The sequence below is a fragment of the Fulmarus glacialis genome, unplaced genomic scaffold (genome assembly GCF_000690835.1).
Source record: "Fulmarus glacialis isolate BGI_N327 unplaced genomic scaffold, ASM69083v1 scaffold1371, whole genome shotgun sequence".
Classification (NCBI taxonomy): Eukaryota; Metazoa; Chordata; class Aves; order Procellariiformes; family Procellariidae; genus Fulmarus; species Fulmarus glacialis.
Genome location: NW_009193190.1, coordinates 59,708 through 78,784, shown reverse-complemented (window position 1 = coordinate 78,784; position 19,077 = coordinate 59,708). Strand labels below are relative to the sequence as shown.

At 43.8% G+C, this 19,077-nt stretch overlaps 1 protein-coding gene across 1 annotated transcript; it reads left to right on the top strand.

The window, feature by feature from the left end:
- The first annotated feature begins 1,787 nt into the window (after positions 1 to 1,787).
- On the top strand, positions 1,788 to 18,393 carry LOC104083735 (transmembrane protease serine 11E-like). Its single transcript, XM_009587339.1, is given in 10 exon segments — positions 1,788 to 1,880; positions 9,745 to 9,868; positions 11,014 to 11,129; positions 11,560 to 11,627; positions 13,215 to 13,378; positions 14,373 to 14,411; positions 16,102 to 16,282; positions 16,513 to 16,778; positions 17,691 to 17,833; positions 18,232 to 18,393. Coding segments are annotated over 10 exon segments (1,356 nt in total).
- The last annotated feature ends 684 nt before the right edge of the window (positions 18,394 to 19,077 follow it).

Genomic DNA, 19,077 nt, shown 5'->3' with positions numbered 1-19,077 from the left:
GAGCCAAACCTGTTAGGTACCTGGTAACTGAACCACTATTCAGTGGCTATTGCCACTGAATGGCTATTGCCTGTCCTTTTTTCTCAGCTGGGGTTTTTGCCCCAGGGAAGTATTGTCAGTACAAAAAGATACACAGACACCTTGTGCAGAAAGGGGACCATTGACCAGGATTATTACATCCTTTATCAGTTTTGTGCCTTCCTGCCATGAAACTAGGGCTGGAAGAGCTTTTCAGTGCCCTAAAAAGTCTCTTCAGTTTAACCTCTTTCCTTGAGCAGCAATAGGTGTTTTGCCTGGAGGTGAGACCGTTCAGAGATTGCCATGAAGCCTCTGTGTCGTGCATTCTTCCCCCTATGCCGTGATCAAGTCACAAGAAAGGGCTCTGTCTCTGAGGATCATGGGCTGCCTGGAATGAATACGTCTTTGCACCATCTACACACGGGTCAGGTAATCATATAACACTTGATACTTTACCCTTGGAAATTGTCACCCTCTAGCTAGGCTTCTAACTGCATTTCTCTTGCACATCTGGACTGACTCAATAGAAGTGTTCCTATATGGGATGGCAATGCAGCTTCCAGTTAAAGTATTGAGAAGCAATTATGTTGTGTGCATCACTAGCAACTGTATTCATTGTGTTTTGTAACAAATTATGCTAAGACATTGACTGAATCCAAATTATGAGAAGCTGAGGCTTATCTTTAGCCTATGTTTCATTCAAAAGAAGCTGGCCTTCCCAGAAAGGCAGTCTTCCTGTTACTTGGCTATGGACCTGATATAAGTTGGAAGGAAGAGCTCTAGCTATGTAAAATGCATTTGCATAAGTGTGTTACTAAGCTGGTGATCCCTGAGCTGTAGAGGGGTCAAATGAAGGTCATTAAGGTGGAGGAAAAGAGTCCCTAGATGTTAGAAACTTTATTGCAGCAAAGCAAAGAAAATATGTGCCACATGCGTATCTTGTGATGATCTGTCTTCTTTATTTGCTTTCTGAAACAAATCTGTGTGTGAGGCTATGTGGGCATATATATCTTCTAGTAAGTTTGGTGGAACTGAGAAAACTTAAAATTGGAGAAAGGGTTCCCAAGAAAAGATTGAGAAATGCTACTTTAGGTTAGAATTTGTGCTTGTGCTAATTGACTTGCCAGTTAATTTGCTGTAACTAGCACAGGTAGAAATGCTTATCTAGACAACCTGCAAATATTTCTATCACAAATGTTTATGACCTAGAAGAATTTTTGCAGGACACAAATGTGTGTGTGGCTAGGTGGCCACAATTAAAATTAACATCTAAGGAGTTAAAGAAGAATGACAAACTTTAATGTAGCTGTTGTTATGGGGGCAAGTTCTTGTCTGGCCAAATGTCCAATTTCAAGGAAGTTCAATGTAGTTAAGAGGCACATGCCACTGAATCTACATCAATTTATGTCAGCTCCGTATCTGGCCTGGGACTGAACATTGTCTCTTTAGAACATGCAAATTTTCTGCGTTGGTCATGCCCATAATTTCTGATTTGTTTTTAATTATACCAAAGAAGGAAATAAACTCTGCGTCCTTGCAAGATTTTCATGGCTCTTCTGATTCGGGGTGTTGCAGGGTGTAGTTAATGCTCTGAAAAGGCTTCGGGATTCCTGGATGAAAGGTGTGATGAAAGAAGTGTATTGTTATTGTTTTAGGGGAGGAATCATGCTACTGGGTAAGCCTCTGACACTGAGACTTGCTGGACTTGTTTGTTCTGACTTGCCTATGACTCCTTTCTTTCCTAATTTGGGAGATAAAGCCTCAAGTCTATGCTGAGATGCAGCATAGTGCGTTGTGGTGTTCGGGACAGTGCATTTCCCAGACAGAAGAGCTGCTTGCTGACCTCTCAGTGATACCCAGAGGTGAGTGCCACAGCCTTCTGACTTGCTCCTTGGTAGTTTGGGCAGCATGCCTATATCATGCATAGATTCATAGGGCAGTTTGAGCTTTGACTGAGGGCGTGGGGAGAATGGCGCTAGCTCTGAGCTTACTTCTGATTTGAGCTGCCCTCCATACATCAGTAATCCTTCTGATATTTCGCCCTTTCTCCTCACCCAAAATGCATTTGTTTTCTGAGAATTCCCCAGCTCCTCTACAGCATGGTATGGTGACAAATCAAGGTGGCCTATGGCTACTGAAGGTTGCAGCAGGGGAGCAGGTGAGAGTCATCTCACTGTGCCCTGACTCTAACCTGCTCTTCGTGCTACTGCGGTTAGAATATGTTGCAGTCACAGCCACTGAGCTAATAGCGTGGTACAGGAGGGTGAGTGGAGTAAAGTAGGTAAAAGTAGCTTCTTGTGCTCTTGTTTATTTTCATGGGCTTTGTATGCAGCCAGTGAAGTGTTAATCTGTGCAGAATCAGCTTGGAAATGCACCAAATCTGGCACCAGACCATTTCACCCACCCTGCCTTGGAATGAAAATCAAACCGAAAATGCGTAAAGACTATAACTGCTTGTTTGGTGTCTCGCTTCTGGAGTAGATTTCAACCAGTCAAAGCGGGATGAAGGAAGGCAGGCAGAGCTATTTTCAGAGGCTGAAAAGCAGAGATCTACTGCTATATTCCGGGACTGCTGAACTAACAGAATAAGGTACTTGTCTATGGCCAACACAACTAGAAGTGGAAATCTGAGCGGTAAAGATGACGTAGGAGTTGTAGAACTTTATCCTAAACTGATTGCAATCAGTGGCCATGTTCTTAAGGTTTACTTTACGCTGGGATGGACTCTCTCATGTTCATGCAGATTGTAAAGTCCATATGTAGTGAATAGCCCTCCTAGTTCTACTAAAGCTTATTTCAGAATGGGAGTCTTTCTCAGGATGTTGGCTGTGGTAGTCAGCTGTAGAAAGATGCGTTATCGATCAAGGATATTTCAGTTGTTGGCATTACAGTTATGTCCCACAGACTGTTGTAGAAATACAGGAGGCTAGCTCTATCCCAACAATTAAAGAGTTCATAACCTCCAAAAAGCTGCATGCAAAATGGATGAGTAAGGAACAACAAACCTTTTGTGCTGATTGCACAAATTATTTGGTGATCAAATAATCAGGGAAGCCTGTACGAGCAGCATTTTGGCATCATGGATATGGTAAGCTCTGAGTTAACACATCCCAGAGACTGAATGCTGCCCTTGAATCTTGATGCAAATGACAGAACAGTATCTGGAGCTGTTGTCTTTGCCCAGCTAAGTGTGCTCCTGGAAAGCAGTGAGACCTTGGTAGAATTGGATGGTTAAGGGGAGAAGCTCAATTAGTAAGTGGCAAATATATTAGTGATGCTTTATCTGACTGCAGAGGGGTGGCATGCAGCACCTACTGTTTTTGTAGGATGTTTGAGGGTGTGGGGAGATCAAGCTGATTCAGCGTGACGCATAGAAGGACACACACATTTTGTTTCCCTCAGCAGATCCCTTCAATGTTTGGAAGTCTTCCATTGTATCAGAATTGCTTTGGGAGATATCAAACATTGAGTGATTGATGCTGGTAGGTAACTGACCTCATCCAAACAAGGGTCTTGCAGTACTTAGGCAGGCACTAGCTGCTTCTGTTTCGATGCCCAAAGTAGTAGAGGTTGTTGTCCCATTCTCTTCGAAGTGTGTGTCCCGAGTATGCCACAAGAGTGGAGGAGAAGCGTTGGGTTGGTGTGATTGCTGGTGGGAGTGGAATTAGCATGTCTTGCTTCGTGGCCCTGTGCTTTTGCTACAGGACTCCTGGACTAAGCCAGATGTATTTCAGTTGCTGCTATTCCCAACCACCCAGCCAAGGTAGATAGCTTCAGGGACCTCGTCTGGATTTTCAAATTGCACTCACCAGGCCAGCAGATTAGTCTGTTCAGTTGTCTTGTGATTCTAGGAAGAGTGATTGTAGCAATGTGCCTGAATCCATCTGTGAATGGAAAAACTGGTCATGGCTATAAATGTGGAGAGACCCTCATCAGCAGATGTGCCACCCAAACTCTGGCACTGGCTCTTCTGAGAGTATTGGAGTATCAGTGAGCAGGGGTATAATAATAAAAAATATAATAATAAATTTATTATAGGAAGACAGCAGCAGATCAGATAGAAGAGGTTGCATGTTTTCTTCTATGCAGAGCCTGGCAAAACACCTTCAGTAAACAGCTGGTACCAGAAAAAGATTCATCTAAAAGCAAATCTAGGTTGGGGTACTATGAGGGCTTAGCTTAAGAAGTCAAAAAATGTCAAGGGCAGATCTGTAAAACAGAACAGGGTAGCTGTTCCCTGCGTATGCAGCAGCTCAGTGATGAGGGTGTTTTCTTAGGACACAGATGATAAAGTTAGACTTCCTTTTCTTACCTGAAAAGACATTTCCTGATCAGTTTTCTGGTATTGTTCTTACTGAGGCTTTTGATAACACACAGTAGCTCAACTGGAAGAGATGGATAAGCTCAATATAGTGAATCAAATCCTGTCAGGCAGAGGTGGGAGTTGAACTTTCATCATTTGCATTGTGAATGAACACAATGTAACCTTTTAGGGAGTTCAGTACAGGATGAGAGAGGAAAAACAGCTTGTCACCTGTGTATTGTGCTTGTCTTTTGCTTTTGGGTAAATGTTGCAAATTGGAAGGTGAAGAATTCATTTGGGGTAAATCAGAAACCCAACCTGAAATCTTATCTGGTTTCACAAGGAAGATCAGACAATTTTAGCTCCTTAAAATTTCAGTACAATTCTTCTTCCTAATGTGCCAATAACCATTAATGTAGCTTTTTCTTGCTGTATTTCACTTACTAAAATATTCTGTATCGAGGCTTGATTTAGTATATCTCTCTCTAAATGCAACTTTACTGTGTTTAAAATAATGTAATTCTATACAAACATAGCTATTTCCAAGATAGTTCATTCAGATTAATTTTTTTCAGTATGGAGTAACTTTTTAGTGATCAAAACACATTCTTTGGCTCAGAGCCAAGGTGTGTAAACTAGGAGACTTAATAGTTTGCATTTCTAGACCCAAATGAACTGTGATATGAAATTGTCAGCTGCTGCTGTCTCCATGGATTGTCTTGGGCTCCTTGGGAATGAAGTGTGGTTTTAAATGAGAACAGGGATTGCTGGAGGAGGTCTAATGTTCATCCATATATTGCCAAGATAAGCAATTTTGTATTGAACTAAAAGATCTTAGGTTTGAAACTTCTTGCTAATTCACTGCAGACTGAAAGCTGCCAGACACAGACTGTGAGGAGGTGGTTTTCAGAGCAGAGAAGAGTCAGCCTTGGAGATTTCCTGGTGGAGTCTGGCTTTAATCTCTTGTTAAGGTTTGCTCTTGAAGAATGAAAGTTATCCTCATCCATGCTGGAGGATGAATGCATTGGTGTTACCTGAATTCCCCTGTCTGCCCCCCTGAAAGTTAATTCGCAGCTTACTGGAGTTTGGGCAGTAAAAAAATCAAAGCGTGTAGTATAAGGAAGCAAGAAATGCGAGGCTGTACAAAACACCTGACTCTGGAAGGCATCTACACAGACAGCTGTGGTATTGGGGGTCTTCTGAGGAGAACGCTTATCCATTAAGCAGTGCCTCTTTGCCACAAGAAGAAAGAAAGGATGCATCTATGGTTGAAGGCAATGAGATCATCTCTGCCTCTGCATTCATCAGCACTGCAGAGGATCAGTGTTTCTCTAGCCAGTGAGTGTTGCTAGGTGGAGCGGAGTTTTCTTGGTTACTAGAGTGCAGAGAAGACCATGCAGAAGTCTGATTCCTAAACAGGGGGATCCACCTGCCACTGAATTATTTAACTACAGAGATGGATGTCCCAGACACAGGAATCCCTGTCAGGTGGTTATTCTGGTAGAGCATGACAGTCCTGGCATAATAACAAAAAGCCTAGGGGGGCGAAGGAGCTGGTTGGAGGTATAATGTGTGTGATTAATGACTGAATGCATTGAGTGGACATAACCTGAACAAGAACTGTCTTTCACTAAACATCCTAGTAGGTCTCAGCAGAGGCAGGCTCAAAACCAGACCTAGTTGTGAGTGTGTTTTGTTTTGTGAATACAGACTCTAGCATGACAGTGTCAAAGGCTAGAACTCCTGGGCACTACTGGAAATATATGCTGCTCTAATATAAGCAATACACATTTGGTGTTGCCTGCACTTGAGCTGTTCTTCAAAGAGTAGAGGATAGCTGATTTGGGGCCAAACAAGACCATTTGCTCCTGCATTCATGCTGATTCCTGAAACGAGTGGCAAAAGATTAGCTATTTCCTAAAAAGCTAAAAACAGGAGAGTTTTTCTTTCCCAACCCTTCTGCACAACTGGTGACTAGCATGTCTGCTGATAAAATAGACCGAAAAAAAATGGGGGCTGCTGAGCTGGGTCCTGCACACAGGCATCACAGTTGAAGGATACATACTGGCAACTGTACACTGTGGGAGGTGATGAGGCTTGGTGCTTCCACTGCACAAGAGATTTTTTTCCTGTTCTGGTACTTATCTTAGCAAGATGGAAGTTGAGAGCATCCTGCTAAAGGGAGGAAACTGGTTTGGGTTTGAAGAGGTATTTCCACTTTAATTTGTATATCCTATATACAAATTTATTACTTATATGAATGTAGAAATGTAGAAAAGGAAGTGCTTCCTTTAAACTGTTTTCTTAAAAAAATTTAAAGTGAAATCAGTATCAGAAGTGGAGGAGGTTATTATTCCTCATCTCCCATGTTTCCATTTCCCCCAGCACTGCAGCAGTTCCTAAGGTATCTGTTTCCCCTTGCAAGGGAAAAGTCTGTGTGACCTGTGGAGAGCAAGCGGTTCTGAAATGTTGGAGGAGAAGGGGGTCTGTGCTGCCAGTGTTTGTCAATGTAGCTGGTATTTGCACGAAAAAGAAATAGAGGCAGATTGAAATGGAGGACAGTGCTGCCTGTCAGAGCACAAGTCCCACAGGCAGCGAGACGCTAGTTTCTCAAGTGTGAGTCTTAAGCTTTTGTAGCTTAGGCATAAGGCCATGTCTTGAGGAAATCTGTCTGTATACAGTTCAAGAAAGCTGGTGGTTATGAAACAAGAGTACTGTTGCCTCAGTATCTGCAGAGTCAGCCATATGCCATCAGGGCTGTGCTGCGTGTTCTCTGTGTCAAGAGCAATGGCGGGATGTTGCTGTGATTGCCATTCAGGTGGAAGCACACTGGGGTGGGGACAGCTGAAGCACAGAGAACCAGTCTGATTGAGACTGATGGCAGGGGCTCAGGCTGGAGAGCAGAAGCTCTCCAGTGAGGAGAGCAAAGTCAGATGCTAAAGCAGAATCTTTAAAACATGAGAGGTGGGTAGCTAAGTAGGGGCAGAGGCATATTGCCATAGTGGGCTGTTCTGGTTAGCCAAGGGGCTTGCTGTCAAGGGCAGTAATTGGCTGCCCATGAGGTATGCTGCAATTCCATGAGCTAGGACTGTGAAAGACTGAGCTATGAGATGAGGATGCTCCATGGAAGGTTGCAGCATGTCAAAGAAATTGAGGCAGGACAGTCCCACTGGTCTCAGGTTTTCATCTGAATCTCTGCATCTGTTAAACCCTCAGGGGTAATGGATAATGTATACAGTGAAGGTCTAGATGGTGAGAAGTCAAGGCCTCCATGGAACCATTGAGTTCTAGTGTGCGTATATTATGTGCTTACTGCAACTTGCAGTTTCCAAAGAAAGTAATCTTGGCCAGCCTGGGCTTTCAGACTCCTATCAACTGCCCTACAGTCCATTTTGTAAAGCCTTGCCATCAGGGAACTGAGCCAGTCTAGTGGAGAGATAGCTAGATTTGGAGAAAACTTGGACTGTGCCTTGCCAGAACATAGCTTTTCCCAATTAAGCAGGCACAACAGGAGAGGTACTAGGCTTCTCCGTAGCATGTGACTCTGAAGCAGAAGGCTTGATCCTGGTCACCTGTTCTGTGTATTTTGGTAACACTAAGCTGCTGCTTGTGACCACCTGCAGTTGTGGTGCTGACTGAAGCTACCCTGTTTAACTCTTCCTTTCCACCTGTTTTGAGTGGGTAAAAACTTGCCAGTTTCCCTTCTTAAGCAATGGACTGGGATACCTGCCAGCACTCTCACTAGCCAAAACCAAGGTTTTATGTGAGGAGATTAAACTCTGAGTTGCTTCCAACTTCCCTGTCACTTGCTGAGCACACCATCACTGTGTGCAGACCTCTCAGCAGCTTCCTCTGTGGCTCTATCATTATTTTTTTTTTTTCCCTGGTTTCCCTCGCTTACCATCTCTTCCTTGTAGCTTTGCTCAGCTTTCTTGCCCTCAGGGCAGAGTGTATAACCCCATTCTGCTCTCCCACTGCTTCACTGTCTTTTGCTGTCTTGGATTTGTGCATCATATCCTCGCCTTCACTGCTCATCTGCCCCCTCAGCTCATTTCTTAAGATGGAGCCTCTGCTGGTATCCTGCTCTGCTTTCACTGTGATTTCTTCTTTGCTATCTTGTAGTCAGAAAACCTGCAAAGACTTACTCTCTCTGCCTGTCTTTCTGCCCCTTCCTGCCCCTGTTTCCTCAGATCTTGCTCAGAAATGCTGTGCCGTAGGCCTGAAAAGGGGAAAATAGCATTTAGTACGTCTGGTCCACGGCAATACAAACATGGATCAGTGGGTGTAAAAACAGCATGGTGACTAGCCAGCTGAGTCTTTCCTCCCCAGAGCTGGCTGCTGCCATTTGTCACTCCAGGCACCTTTGAGAGATTATCCCATATGTTTTTTCTGATACTCTGTACTAATGCCAACCATGATGTAGAGACTTAGTGCATGGCATGACAACAATTACACACATAGTGTGCTGTGGAATTACTGGGGATGTGAAATAATTGTCCTTAAGGCTTTGCATCATCCTATAACAAAGCTACTGAGGACATGCGCAAAAATGCAGTTTTCCTAATGTTCTCTTGCTTAATGCTGCACAGGAGGACATAAGTGGAGGAGAAAGGCTTATGTGCCTTTGTCCATGTGTGAGTCAAGTTCCCAACCCTTTTACAGGTTTGCTGTTGGCTTTCAGCGAGTCACTAAGTCTTGTTGCCATATCACGTTTACATGAGTAGCTATTTCTCTCCCCTCTGACAGACTGTCTGGCAGGAGACAGGATGTGGTCTCTTACAATGTATGTGTGGTTTTGGTGCTATAAAACCCAAACTCTGTAGGGGATCAATAAATGTTACTACTCATACCAACTAAAAATAACTCAAAGCTGCATGTTATATGGCATCTCTAGTAGCCTAGAGTATCCTTGGTGCAGAAGTTATTTTGTCAGTCATGAATTATTACATTTATGTTCAGTTTAGGCACCTGCGTGGGCAGTCAGCTGCACTTGAAATCTGTGTAATATTTCGTGATGGGAAATTGTCTCTGCTAGCCATACCTGCACAACTCTAGGCTTTTCTCAGGAGTGCATGTGAGGCAATGGAGGCAAGTTAGAACACAGGAAATTCTGACTAAATATAAAGAAAAAGCTTTTGCTGTGAGGGTGGTCAGAGACTGGACCAGGAGTCCTGAGACACTGGGGGATCTCTGTCCTTGAAGAAACTAAAAACTTGACTGGACAAAGCTTGGAGCAACCTGCTGTAGTGGGACCTGGTTTGAGCAGAAGGTCAGACCTGCAGGGTCCAGAGGTCCTTCCCAACCTACCTCATTCTGTGAGATTTGTCAGCTGAGCTAAGCTGTGCTAGATATGATTTGGCTCAGGATGTGCTATTGTCTTTGTAATAGAGTTGAATTTCTCCATGTTGTTTTCTTCAATGCAGATAGTTATCCAGATGGACAGAGCAACAAGGCGTATAGAGCCATGGAAGATAGCAGTCATCGTTGTGTCGGTGATAGTAGGCTTAGCCCTTATCATTGGCTTGATTACATTTTTTTTGTGCCACGGTAAGTGCACCATTCTTTTTGTTGTCACAAGTGTTCAGGAATCTGTTGTGTTTCACTTGCTACTGTGATTTAGGTTTACAATTCACCCCTGGTATAGAATCTGCATGAGAAAACGTTCTAGACCCTATTCAAGATCTGAATTGATTAGAAAACCTGCAAGAATACTTAAAATGTCATTTACTTGAAGCAGGGATTTAAGTATTGTCTCTCTTTGTTTCTTGTCTTGCCCTGGTGCCTCCACTGGTATCCATGGTTAATCAAAGGCTAGTAGTCTTCTCTTTAAGTCAGGGATGTGTCTAGTACTCAGGCTATGCGTAGTAAGCTCGGTCTTGAACAGGGTTTTTGCAGAAACTGAACCTGACACCTCTAGCTGAGGATATTCCAGAAAGAGAGAGGGCAGAGGTTTAGGCTTTTTAGAGCCCACGAGTCAGTCCTGGTTGCCAAGGGCCTAGTTTCGGTAGCAGATGAATGAAGCCAAGTCATTCCGTTCCCAGTCTCTGAGATACCAGTGTGAGGGGTTTTGAAATGCCATCCTGCTGGGATGGAACTAGTCATGTTGCTGTCCCAGCTCACCGAGAGTCAACAAGGCCATGGCTTGCATTAGGACGCTAGACAGAGCACTAGGCAGAGCTACAGCTTAGCTTTGCTTTTTGCTAACTGCATTAGGGGCCCCTTTCTGCCATTCACCTGAGAGCCAGATTTTAAACTTAACCTGACTGCTGAATGGATGCAAACAGCTCTGGGCCACCTGCCTCTCAGAGGGGCAGGGACATGCCAGAGTGCAGCTAGGGAGGAGTGAGTGTGTCTACTGAGTCAGAAGGGACATATGTGGGCTGGTACGTCTTGTGCTGTGCTCGCCTCAGTCTGATGAGAAGATGGTTCCCAGAGAAATGTTGTAGTGGGTGTAATTTAGAGCTACTTGGGATGGTCCTCAAAGTAGAAATGAGCCCCTGGTTGGTCCATGGAGGAACAGGATGGTCCAGAGCCTGCTTTTCCCAAAGTGCTGCTAAAGCTGTAATTCTACAGCTGACAGGGTCACAGCCAGAGCCTGGGAGCCTTACTTGTGCCAAGCTCTGTAAGGTGCTGTGCGTGTCTGAATTGTACTGAAGGAGATAAGCCACCTTTCCTTTTCCTCTCCTCTGTAGATCAGGACCGATATTACAATGCATCTTTCCTAATTACCAATGTCAAGTACGACTCTCAGTACGAAAGGCAAACCACAGAAGAGTTCAGGCACCTGAGCCAAGAGATTGAAACCATGGTAAGCTACGATGTTTCTCTGTTTCTGCCTGACCTATAGTGAAGAGTCCTGCGATTGCGTGACTAGAAATAAAAAGTCAGAGGTGACTGTGCCTCATCCTTATGCGGCTGGCCTTACCTTTCAAATCTTGCTGTAGTGGGTTAAAGATGTATTGCTGACTGTGCACAAGCAGGTGGTAAGCACAGGTGCTGTCTGTTCCAGCAGCCCTGTGGTGGAACAGGCACCCTCAGAGCAGAAGGGACAGCAAAATCGGCCAACTCAGCTGTTCATTTTGGTTCTGCATCCTCTGATGGAAATTTAGCGGTAGCTTTGATGTAAAGGTGGAGATCTGAAGGCATTTTCTTGTGTTTTGGAGGCTCACGAGACTGTTATATCTTGAGAGCATGAACATATTACAGGTGTATTTTAATACACTGTTCTCCTTTAACAGATATCTGCAGTATTCACGGGGTCCTTTCTAAGTAAAAGGTACATCAGGTCCCATGTTGTCAGTCTAAGGTAAGTAATGTGAAGGTCAGGAATAAGCAGGGATGTGATAAATATCCTTTCTTCGTACCCCTTGACCATATGGAGTGTGTCTGGTTGTTTATGCTTGGATTACGCCAGCAGGATGACTAAGTCTTGGCTGGTTGTCGCTCTCCTTTGGTGCTCACAATACTGAGCTCAGTTACCCTCAGAGGTCAGTAAGGAAGAGAAATTGGGCCTTATACTTCTGCAGCTTGATTACCTCAACACCAGTTGTCTGTGGTGCAGTAACTGAATTACTAGGTAATCCCAGCCTTCACTACTAGTTAAGGGCTTGAGAGATGCAGAGTCAGCTCTTTATTCCACTTAATGCTTCCTGTAGAAACTCAGGCTGGTGTTTACCCCTCTGCATGGTGTACAGCAGAAGGTGACTATTCTCCTCCCTCTCTGAAAAGGTCTGAAGGAATAAATGATTCCACAGTGAGATACCTGGATACGGAGTTGAGGGAAGGAGGCAAGTAGGACATACAGGTATAAAGGTTCAGTGTGAGAGCTTTTAAGTCTTTCCTCTCTTTGCAGTTTTTATGTATCATTCTCAGCGATAAGAGCCATCGCTTCCCTCTCCTTCACATTACTTTAGTTTGGACTTGTATTTCTATAAGGCTCGATTCTGCTGTGGAATATTTTTCCTTAGATGGCAAAGAATGACAGACTTCTCACAAATGTCCTTCTTCGCAGCACTTCTGGGCTTTCTTGCCCTTTTACTTGTCTCTAGATAGAATGAGTCATTTCCTTAAACTGTTCTACATTGTTTCTGCTGCTGGTTTCTTCCACAAGCCTCCGATACTGTATATCAACTGAAATTACAGAACTTGGGAGCTAGACTTCAAGCAACCTCTTTACACCTTTTAGGTTGACCAAACAGTATGTCTTCCAAGCTTTTTTTTTCAGTACAAATACTTTGTTGTGCAACTAGGCACTGGACCAGCTTAGCTACATCTCTGCTGTCTTTCCCTCTAGGCTTCAGTTGGTTTTCCTTTAGACTGTTAGTCTAAAATATTGGGCCCAATACTTTATACTGACAGTAGGTGATCATGCCTTGCTCTGATAACTCAAAATACTGAGATTTTTGTCTTTAGATACAATGGAGCTAATTGGCCAATAAATGGACAAGTGACTTAAATGGAAAGAAATGTCAAAAGACCTTTTTAACTTCTGTGGCTCTAAACTGGGTCTTTTGAATGGCTGTTAGGAATGGCTTGTTGGATATCTGTTGGAGGATTTTAACTTGCTGTATTGTTCCTACTGCCATCTGTGTCCTACTGACACTGAGCTGCGTGGAGGCCAAAGGGAGTGATCCCTTCTCTCCTTCTCAGCTGTACTGCTTATAACAGTTCCCAGAAAATTCCCCTCTGATTATTGTTGTAGTGAGAATGAAGCCTTTTGGTGCCTGCTGACATGTCATCATCTTCTTTTACTTGTGCACAGCTATGCTATTTGTTCTATACAACTGTGCAGACCAGACCTGTTCTCATATAAAGAAGGCAGACAATGCAAAGCAGAACAAAGAGGATTAGTGGGCAAAGAGAATGACACCACTGTGTTTTTGTTGATTTGCAGCCCAGATCCTGGCGGAGTGTTTGCATCTGTTGTTCTGGTATTTAAATTTGCCTCGGCTGACAATAAGGCAACAAGCTGGGGTCACATCAACAGTGTGTTACGCAGAAGGCTGAAAACAAGCTCCACATTCTTGACTGTTGACCAGTCTACCCTTAGACTCACAGGCAAGTGCCTTAGGTTTGTGTTTTTAGCTTGGAATTTGTTACTCATACTTTGCTGTTCTTAGTGTAATGAGTTTCACTTTAGTATGCAAATATAGGCTATTCTTGTTTTCTTCTTTTGACTTTTCAAAATTGTGTGTTATGGCTGACAGCCCAGGAACTTGGAAGAAGTAGCATGAAAAGAACTAAAGCATGCTGGCACTGATTTATGAGTGTGAGCTCTCCTCTGTGCATCAGAGGCTCCCTCTGTGTGACTTAGCTCTGTTGAATGAGATAGTGCCCCCCCAATTAATCAAAAAAGCCCGACTTTGTGACCATGGGTTCACAGATTACTTTGTTAAGGCACACAGTGAATTGGACAAGAACCTGTATCACCAGATACTGAAATGCAGAGTCCTCAAGCTATTAAAAAAAATGCAAGGCTGAGATGGTTCTCTTCTCCACCCCCTGCCATTTCCTTTGCTTATTTGACAGATTGCTGTAGCAAGCGTTCATAACAAAATCCTGAGGTTCCCTGGGCAGTAATCCTCTGCCATGAATCTGTCGCTGGTTACCATCAGAATCTGGCAGAGGGGTTTTTGTAGGAAAGAAATCAGTAACGTTACAGTTTAGCTCCAGTCAATCCCAGCACTGAGGATTTGTGAAGACTGTTTTGACCACCTTGCTATACTGAACGTAAAAAATGCATGTAGGCGTTTATATCGTGCACAGCTGCCAGCACATGTAGATGTTACTTGGACCTATTTGCAGTCATCTGCTGCTTTTGTTAGCTTTGAGCTAAGGCAAGAAAGATGTATACTTTGGCCTTACACTTTTGGTGAGGAACAGAGGCTTAACTGAACTTCTCCAACAGAGCAAATTACTCCTTTTACCATACTGTCACTCCATGCAGCAATGTAAGCTATTTAATTTGTGTTTGCTGGGTACAGGGAGGGAGTCTGTGCTAGATCACATAGCAGTATGAGATACTCACTGTGGTGTTTGCTTTTCATTTCAGAGTTGAATAAAGAAAAAGGAGATAACCTTTTAAACAACTGTAAGTACAAATGCTTTATAGAAAAAGTCCAGGGATATGGTGCTGTAGGTTCTGTGTTTACAAGATTCTTATGCTTTTGAGATGCAAGTTGAAAAAATAACTTGTTAAAGATACTAGAGCAGTAGACAGTGCATGAGCCAGGGAAGACTTCAGCTCATTTTCTTGCAGTCAGGCTGGCTCTGTAGTGTTTACAGAATCAGACATTCTGACTTGGTGGTGGGAAACACTTGCTTTAATGTTGGTTATGGGAAGAAGGGGCATGCAGATGAGCTGCTGTTAGCGAGCTTTGCACAAGGACTGTGGTTGCTGTGGGCCAACAGTCTTGCTGGAATCCTTCCGAAAAACATTTTCCGTCCTGCCCCCTTCTCCCTCCAGAAAGGTTTGGCATTAGGTGTCTGTCAGATTTGAGCTAAACCTTGCAATACACAGGGAAACGCCAGAGACTGGGAGAGAGAGAAGACCTATCCACAGTGAGAGCAAGGCAGTGGCACAGCCCTGGAGAGGGGCAGGTTCTCAGTCTCTCCCCTGTTCTGTGCTCCCTGGTGAGGTCTTAAAGCTCCTCTGGAAACAGGGAGACAGCATAAGTCCCCTCCCTACCTAGTCTCGGAGCCTTTGAATGTTAGCTTTCCATCTTTAAATGGATTCTGAGAATTAACTGGTTTGGATCTAACTTCTGAGTTATACATGACTGTGCTGTTGGCACAGTGGCTATAAGTAACTGTTGGAGGAAGAGGACACTATTTTTTTGTTGCTGTTGTCAAGGCTGACCTGGAGGTGACCTGACAAAATCCTTTCTTTCTTTGCTTAGTTTGTGGGTGGGTTTTTTGTTTGGTTTTGTGTTTTTTTGCAAACTAGTCTTCAGCAATTCTGTGACATTTAATGTCTGACTACTGACTATGTTGGTCTTGCCTTTGCTATACAGGCGGGATGTTACAGATGATGGGAAGATTGCATCCACTGAATTCACAAGTGATGTGCAGTGTCTGTCTTGTGCATATTTTGGTGGTGATGTGTGATTAAAGCTTAGAGCTGCCCTGGCGTGGTTATTGTTTATGTGGGGGTTCCTCAGTATTTTCACACTCAATTTTTAAGTAGCTTTTTTTTTTAATAAAAAAAGGCAAACTAAGGATGTGCTTTTTTTTCATACAGTACCAAGAGAGGTTTAGTCTTTAGATGAAACTTACATGCCTTATTATGAAAGCTATATGAATTTAAATGCTTAGGTTAATTATCAGTGCATGTCTTTGCCTAATAGCGTGTGTACCTTTATGCACAGACACACTAATGGCTATGTATGTTACCTTTCCCTCTGTACAGCTCTGGTCAAACATCAAACAAAGCAAGGTTTATAGAGGCAATATTTTTTTTAAGTAGGTAAACAGTTATAATTGGAGAAAATAAACAGAGTCTCAGATACACAGCCTTCAGTTCCCGTGGGAGTACATATGGGCTTGCGTGTCTGAAAAGTGGTTTGATGAACCAAACTTCTTTGTTTACCCCACACCTATCCTGAGATGCTTGTAACTATGACACTTGGTTTCCCTGCTGTTGGAGGCACTGCTTTAGGTGAAGGCTGTCTCTTGACACCCCTGCCCTGTTATGCCTGTGCCTGCAGCCATGTGGGCCTTTCCCAAAGCAACACCCTGATTTCCCTCAATAAGCTAAAGCAGAGCTACCTTTTCTTTGACAGGCTGTGGAATACGAAGACAGACATTCTCCTTTGCAGGAGTGGAGAGAATAGTTGGCGGGCAGCGTGCAAGGGATGGGGAATGGCCGTGGCAGGCTAGTATTCAGCTTGATGGGACCCATCGCTGTGGTGCATCAGTGATCAGTAATACGTGGCTAGTGACTGCAGCCCACTGCTTTAGAGGGTAAGTCATCAGCACCTTTCTGATCCTACAGGCCTTAGGACTCTTGGATGCTCTGACTTTTTGTGGTCCACTATGTCTGTATCTGCTGAAAGATAATGAAATTTGGCTCTTCTCTGTCCTGTTAGGCAAACCTGGCCACGTTGTGCTTTCATGCTTAAATGGAGAGCTAAGCTCCTTTGGTTTGCCTCCTTGTTTTGTGTGGCTGTGACATAACCTCAAATATCTTACAGAGCATTAGATCCTCGGAGGTGGACTGCCAGCTTTGGAATTCTGCTGAGACCTCCAAAACAGAAAAAATTTGTCCGAAGAATTATCATTCATGAAAGATACAGCAACTTTGTCTTTGATCATGAATATGATGTGGCTGTTGTGGAACTTGCCTCTGCTATTGAGTTCACAAGTGATGTGCACAGTGTCTGTCTTCCTGAAGCATCTCACGTTTTCCCAGAGAACACTTCGTGTTTTGTCACAGGTTGGGGAGCTTTGGAGAATGATGGTGAGTGTCTCTTGCCTTCCCGTGCCCTGTCACACATGTATCTGAGAAGACTGCTGTTAGTTTTATGGGGTTTTTTGTTTATTTTGGGTTCCTTAGACTTGGCGTTTGATAGGTGCATGTGCCAATGATATACCTGTGGACTTAATTTGCTGCGTTTTTTTCTGGCTTGGTCAGTGAATTGGAATATGGGGGAAAGACCCTACAGGTTAGCCTTACAGGAGTAAGAGCAGCTTTCTTCTGTTGCTGCATGCATTGCGCTGGTTGAATACATTCTGTTCTCCATTCCCACTGGTCCAATCCCTCTGGGTTTAGCTCTGACATGAGTTCTTTCACCATTCAGCTTTGTCATAGATTTATCATGACAGTTTTCATCAGTTATTCTCTCTTCGGTCATAAATCAGGCTTCAGTTCATCCAATGACTCAAGTGAGCTTCATTCAAATTAGTCCATGTCAGTGAGGTTAGAGATGATGGGACTATAAATCTGCTCATGAGAGCCATTGAACTATATAGGTTGTGTTTCATGGTAGACTCTTGGGGTGTGTAGTGATTGTCCAAAGCTACAAATGTTAACCAAATGGGTCTTCCCAATGATATCAAGGACGTATCTTATAGCCTACAGTTGAATTCAATACTGAAACATGTACAAAAATCCCTTTCCCTGTTATGCTAAAGAGCATCTGGTGAGGATGAAAGATGGAGAAGGGTTATGTTTGGGAACAAGTGAAGGACTTTGCCGGGGGCGGGGAGGGGGGGGGCGCGGCGGCTGGAACGTCTTCCTGAGACGTTGTCTGGGTAGCTCCCTTCATTGCCTGTAATGGCAGAAAAGCTGTAGGAAAATCTGGCTACTGCTAATCCTTGAGTGTTTTAAGTTGCATACCCTGTCTGCAAATTCTAATGCCATTTCTTCTAGGCTATAGTGTTAATCAGCTTCGACAAGCAGAAGTGAAAATTATAAGCACTGCGACTTGTAATAGAAGACAAGTGTATGCTGGAGCAATAACACCTGGAATGTTGTGTGCTGGATACTTGGAGGGGCAGGTGGATGCCTGCCAGGTAAGTCTCTTCAGAGGTAATAGTAAAAAGGAAATAGGTGGGATGGGAGGTGATGTCTCCTAGAAATAAAATATACTTTGGGGAATCTTGATTGAGTTTATAGGGTTCAGTATCTTGACAGATATAAACGAAGAGCTTCATGGCTCATGGGCTGAAGTCTGCACTTAGGTGCTTGGGATTTATATATAATGCACATGTGAAAGAATACAAATGTGAGGGTGTGGAGTGGGAGAGGCTGAATTAGACATAGGCTGTCAGCCTCTGTCTTGTCGGTAAACCATGTGGAGGTTGAATTAGTCTAGAGACAAATATTTGTCGGTTGTAACAGAACAATTTGCTACATTAGCGAGGTGGATGCTGTTTACTTTGTTCCTGCCTGTTGACATTTTTCTCCTCAGGGTGACTCTGGTGGGCCACTGGTGCACGCGAACTCCAGAGGAATCTGGTATCTTGTGGGAATAGTGAGCTGGGGAGATGAATGTGGCAAGCCAAATAAACCAGGAGTGTACACAAGAGTGACTTACTATCGAAACTGGATCAACTCCAAAACAGGCATCTGAAAACTGCAGCGGGTTAAGTTTTGTGGGCTGTGTACGGCTATTCCTCTGACACGTTCTGCTCTGTGGTTACCCTCTAAACAGCTGCTGGCTTAGCTTGTGGTCATGTATCAAGTGCCAGCAAGCTCGGAGTAGTCTAGGACTTGAAATTGGTTTGGCCTACAGCCAGACAGGAACGGACTTGATCCACGTGACAGCTGTTTATTCAGGAAGTACTCTGTCAAAGGGAGAACTGCCTTTGTCTATATGCAATCTACTGACCTTTTTTTCTCCATGGCCAAATGTCTTGGCCCCTTCTTTTATACCCAGGCAAAGCGTTTGAGCCCGAACAATCATTTACCAGCATCCAAGACAAGTTACAACTAAAACTTGTAGGGCCCGCCCATTTGCTGTGTGCTCCCAAGGCCCCATCTATCTGTAGACCAGCTACAATCCAGCCCCTGACTCAAGACTGCTGCACTTCTGAATTCTTCTTGAGCTTTTTCCTGCATCATTCCAGGGAGCGTACTCTAATGAAGAATGGAAGATGGCTTAGAGAAGTCCTCGTTCCTAATATCACGTCAGACTGTTACTTAGGTGAATAGAGAATTTTTCCTTGCTGTGTTGTCCTGAAAAAGGAATCAGTGGAAAACACCAGCTTCTGTCCACCTTCTTTGAACGAGTGTATGTGCACCCACTCATTGCCTC